Source organism: Sesamum indicum, linkage group LG3 (genome assembly GCF_000512975.1).
Source record: "Sesamum indicum cultivar Zhongzhi No. 13 linkage group LG3, S_indicum_v1.0, whole genome shotgun sequence".
Lineage (NCBI taxonomy): Eukaryota > Viridiplantae > Streptophyta > Magnoliopsida > Lamiales > Pedaliaceae > Sesamum > Sesamum indicum.
The window spans coordinates 16,626,317-16,631,776 of record NC_026147.1 but is presented as its reverse complement, the minus strand read 5'-3'; the positions used below and the strand labels follow the sequence as shown (position 1 = coordinate 16,631,776).

Here is a 5,460-nt window from a genome sequence, read left to right as displayed (position 1 = left end):
GAAATTCCATCAAAATTTGAGCTAATTCTTGAAATGTTGGATATCGTAGGTTCCATTGTCACAATGCCGCACACAGTAGTATTACATCAATGGCTCAGAGACAACAAATGTTTGGTCAATCCACACATGAAAAAGACAGTTAAAAGAGGCAGCTGTATGTTTCTCAGCTTAACTTAAGGAAAGGAAAAAATGCTTTTGAGTAATAGGAACCTTTTCAACTGTAAAACGTTTATACCTTGTGGACATAAAACTTCACATCCCCAACAGTAATCACCAAGTCAGTTGCCAACTCTGTGGCTACATATCTGAAACAGAAATGCTTCCAACAGTTAAATTGGCAAATTGCAATCACCTTTAATCCGCACCTTTAAATTGAATATAAGGGCATGCTTGTATTTACAATTGATAAGAACACGGGAAAGAAGCACAAGCAAAATGAATCCATATCCTCTCATAAGATATCTGCATTTCAATAACCAATTCAACATTTATTTCTCGGAAAAAAGGGCCATTAAAAATTCAGTGCATATGACTATCAGCATTCTTCAATCTGAAAGTTCACCGGCTTTGACATTGTAGTATTTGCACCGGTACCCTATCTTTACTGCTTTGAAACCCAAATTTCATGACTTCAAAGATTTTCAGTTGTCGACAAAAGAGGAAAGAAATTGAAGGAGAAATAAATAAAATAGTAGTGAAAAAATGAGTTGCAAATTGATTCTACCGCTTCCATTTTATCAACATGGAGAAATCTATCCTACTCAACCATATGCATATTTAAATGCACAGAGGAAAATGGTGAATCTGTAGTCATTGGCATAGCAGCCTTGTCAGCATGGAATTGGAGTGTTAACAATAGTTGTACAAACTAAAATATTAGGGAAGAGCACTGACAGATTCTTAGTTCAAACCCAGATAAGAACAAATGGAGACGGAGAATGGACAGACAATATATCAACTTAACAGCTTAGAAAACCAGCGAGGCTATGGTACAAAAGCTCAGAGCAGCAGAACAGCAAGGAAATTAAGATCAGTTTCATACCAAAACATTGACAGAATAGAGAAAACAATGATTTGACAACAGGTATAGCTAACCTGATAGTGTCCCCATCAGTTTGAAACTGGTCAGGCTTTGATCCAAGTTTCATAAACTTCATTTTGGCAGGCAAATGTTCTTTTTAGCTCCAAGATCTCAATTCCTGGCTGCTCTTTCTGTTAAACTCGATAACTTATACCCCAAGATGTCAGATAGAAAATTGCAGGAGAATAGAGGTGAAGCCCCCAAATTCAGGAAGGGATATCGAGACGGCACCACTTTTCTATGATTTAAGAAGAGAGACAAAGGAAAAGTGAGTTAAGGAGACGCGTCTAACAGTGTGATGCAAGGGAATTTGATCTTTTGAAAAGAAAAAGACCCAAGAAGAGGATTATTCGTTTGCTTGGCAGCAGAGACAAAGCACCTTGGGTCCCCAAGAGTTAGCACAGGAGCAATAGCCAACAATAACCCACTAAAGAGATGCTTAATATACTTCTCAAAACTAAGACACTCCCACTTGTTCAACCACTGACACCTCTCTTATTAGTAATTGGTATTTGATTATCACCAACGTACAGCATAAAATCTAAGGTTCTTCTTCAGAAATCAAGACCAAGAATCCACATTTCCTCAACAAAATTTCCTTCACCAATGAAGTTGGAGAGACCTGTCAAAACCAACATAATATTGGTATGAGAGGAGGAGCACCACCAAGATTACAGACAAAAGGAATCAACTAGATTCGGAAGGTGCTGAAAACATATCTGAACATATGAACAAGAACACGCCAACACTAACACCTACATATTTGTTCTCTGAAATGACAGAGTAAAAGAACTGATGAAGCTCCCAAAACAATGCATCAAGACAAAAACATCACATTATAAGAGGTTTATAACTAAGAAAACATACAGAAATAAGCCAAATCCCAAATTAAGAACAAATTATCCATTAAAGCAAAACAATAAAACAGACGTTTCAGTGGGGGTAAGAATTCATGTGCCAAAAAGCAAGCACAACCTAATTGCAGAAAATGGTAATAATCAGAAAGGTCACATCTTTACACGAAAAGAACACAGAGGTCACTTCTTTACCATGAAAATAGGGTATTTTAACAAAAACCCAGAATCAGTAAGCACAGAAAGTAAAGAAAGAAACAGTTAACCCCTGTATTCCTCTGAACTCACCTAAGACCGGAAAACTCTAAACTTCCATGAACACGGAAGGCAACCAAAGCCCTTCTCCATACAAAAGATCAACACTCAATGGGGAACAAAGCGTTACAGATACAGTGGAAGAGCACTACTAAACGACCATAACTTTGAGGAACAAAAACAAGAAGAAAACCCCACCACCACTATATTAGAAAGGGATCAAGCCAACAAAAAACACAAAAAACCAAAGGATCAAAAAGATGAGTTGTCCCTAATCTTTGCCAGCCACCATAGCAACACCATGTTATCGCAAAAAGCCAGGCTCAGAATGTTCTCAGTCTCATCTATCCCTTTAGAATCAGCACCACCGCCCCACCACCAACACCCCTTTTTTCTCTCCACCCTATGCTTTTTATACCATGAATCAAAATCACCATTTTCCAATAAAAATATAAACAATACTGCCAAAAGATCTACACATAAAACTTAACTTTTAAAAATATTAGTTGTGCCCTTTTTACTCCTATTTTCCTTCTTCTGTATTTCTGCTGTAACTCAACGGTGTGGGGGTGGCTGGGCTTCTTTCTTTTCTCTTTCAGCCAATGAGGACCCCTCAATCTTTTCAATCAATATATAAACAACTCTACTGTGTTAGGCACGCCAAGCTGACACTGTTGCCTCCCTTTATCATATATAGGAACCTTTTTCTTTTCCTTTTTCTGGTTTGGCATTTTATCAAACATTTTTTACTACATACAAGAGAAAACGACTCATCCATCTCTTTCTCTCGTACTTTAATAATAATGGCATCCAATGATATCCCACATTTTTTTAAGCTAAGAAATACGATAATTCATCGGTTAAAGTAAAGAAAAATTGGGTCTTGAAAATCATCAAGTTAAGGAATCATATGGGGTCACATGGGTCACTCATGACTGCTTACTTTGGGGTTTAGGGCTCAATCACAGCCCACTATACATGTTTGGTTTGCTTATTTTCGGTAATTAGCTTAATTCTGGGAAGGAATCATAATGGGTTCACATTGATTTTGGTTAATTGTGTTTAAACAAGAATTAGTCAACTTTGAAAATTATTAGTGGCAATAAGAAGAATTCTATTCTAGTGATATAGCCCTTGTTTTCTATAGCACCCGTTTTCCTCTTTGAAGCTGGACATTACATTTATTAATTTTTTTAAATAATATTTTGTTTTCTAAGAGGTTTGATCGCTAGTAAATAAGGTTTCTTTTTTTTTTTTCAAAAGACAAAAAAAAAAAAATCAACTATCATTCTCTATTGTTGATTAAAAAAATCAAAATCGAAAAATAATAATGACACCGCACAAACCCGTCAAGATAATTGTGCTTGCGCCGCGTCATGCAGCACTGGGTCATGATCCATATAGTTAACTGTCTACCATTGTTAAAAATCAAAGTCTAATCATATAAGAATCAACACACATATATTTAGTCCCACCAAATATTTTGAAAAGAATTTAAAATCGAATCATGAGTATGACACTGTTCAAGTTTAATCACTAAATCACAACAAATAATAATTCGAAATATTTAATTTGTGTCACAACTATAATTTAAAGATTAACAACGCTAGACAGTTATTAAATCTACTATTACAAATAAATTCGTGTTTAAAATAATTTTCGGGGAGATTCTTCCGTAAGTATAAGAATACTTTAACTTCTATAAGGTTTGAGTTCATTCGATCAATCACATATCAAATATAATACATTTATTAATTATATTTATAATATAATTAATCATAAATTGTACACTGATTATATAATAAATGCAACCTACTCTTATATGTTTACTTCAATTTATCAAAATCAAAATAAAAAAAATTCCATATGTATATAAAGATGGGGAAATTTACTTTCGATTAATTTCAGTTAAAATTAAATCAATCATACGACAAATGTACTACATTTTTCAATATGTAGAGTAATAAAATGAGCGATCAATCAATCACATAATAAATATAATAATACTTAATATATAATTAATTCTATCTTAATTCTAATTTAAAAAAAAAAAGAGCATGAAGATATTTGTCGTGTAACTGGGAATTTGTCTTAGTTCAATTAACAAAATTGAAATCCCGCAACTATAAAATCATGTAATTAAATCTACCAATATGTGGGATGTTATTATAATATAATAGTAGAATAAGAATGAATGTGGCGATAAGGTAGTAGTTATTGAGTGGTGGGGTGAAAACATTAGAAGACATCTCCCCTTTCTCACCTACTGCACAAACAGTGACCACATTCCTTTTCCCTTATCCATTCTCTTTTTATTCTTTCTACACATCACATGCCATGCCCCAATCTCATCAATTTTCATGTTTTTACACAATTTTTGGTCTGACCACATTCCACACATTTCCCTCTAAAATAATGGGTTAAAATATTCATTACACGTTTGTCAATAGATTCTCCAAATCACCACATTCTTGTATTTATTGTTGGTTAAAGTCGTCCATCCCACGAGTATATAAAAAGAATATATAAAATAAAAAGGTAAAAGAATTTAAAAATTATGGTAAATTAATATACCACGAGTAGATAAAATCGATGCAGAAAAATATAAACTTTAAATCATGGTTAATTAAAATTCACTATTATTTTACATATGACCAAAATATTTATCATAATTTTAGTTGTAGCAAATATCTTGGCCTCACTTGCAAAAATAAGGACTAATGATTATTGCACGTCGTGATTAATTAGTATCCACCATGATCTTTTAATATTAACCATAGTTATTGATCATCGTTAAAATCCTTATTTTTTTTAGTGTGATTAATCAGGGTAAATATTTAAGTTTCCGCGAATATTGAACACATAATATTTTAGTAAATGATTTATTGTTATGAATTGAGGGTGACATGTATTGGTGCTGTAATAGCCCACCTGATGCTGGTTTTTTATGCTAAGTGTGTGGTGTGGGGAGGATCTAGCAAGGATACTTCTCCAAATTTATTGTTATTTTGTTAATTATATTGTCTTAATCTGACATAAATTTGTGTCGCAATCTTCTCAAAGATTCTGTCTTGATAATTTGTCGGATTATAGTGCTTTTTTATTATTTTAATTAATTATTATTATTATTTTGAAAAATAGGGGGGGTGGGGGACTAAAAGTGTTTAATGACGAGCTCATATAAACCGTACTCTTACACTTGCAAATTCTGCACGTATTTTATATTTTTTATTAAAAAATTGGCAATGAGATAAACATAATCATAATGTT

At 33.3% G+C, this 5,460-nt stretch overlaps 1 protein-coding gene across 1 annotated transcript in view; it reads right to left on the bottom strand.

The window, feature by feature from the left end:
* Window positions 1-2,913, bottom strand: part of LOC105158596 (BTB/POZ domain-containing protein NPY4) — a 5,420-nt gene extending 2,507 nt beyond the window's left edge. The window contains exons 1-3 of the mRNA XM_011075392.2: window positions 2,224-2,913; window positions 1,096-1,703; window positions 236-305 (exon numbers count right to left, since the gene is read on the bottom strand). Coding sequence (XP_011073694.1) covers window positions 236-305; window positions 1,096-1,157 — 132 coding nt within the window. The 5' untranslated portion in view covers window positions 1,158-1,703; window positions 2,224-2,913. The remainder of the gene's footprint in view (window positions 1-235; window positions 306-1,095; window positions 1,704-2,223) is intronic.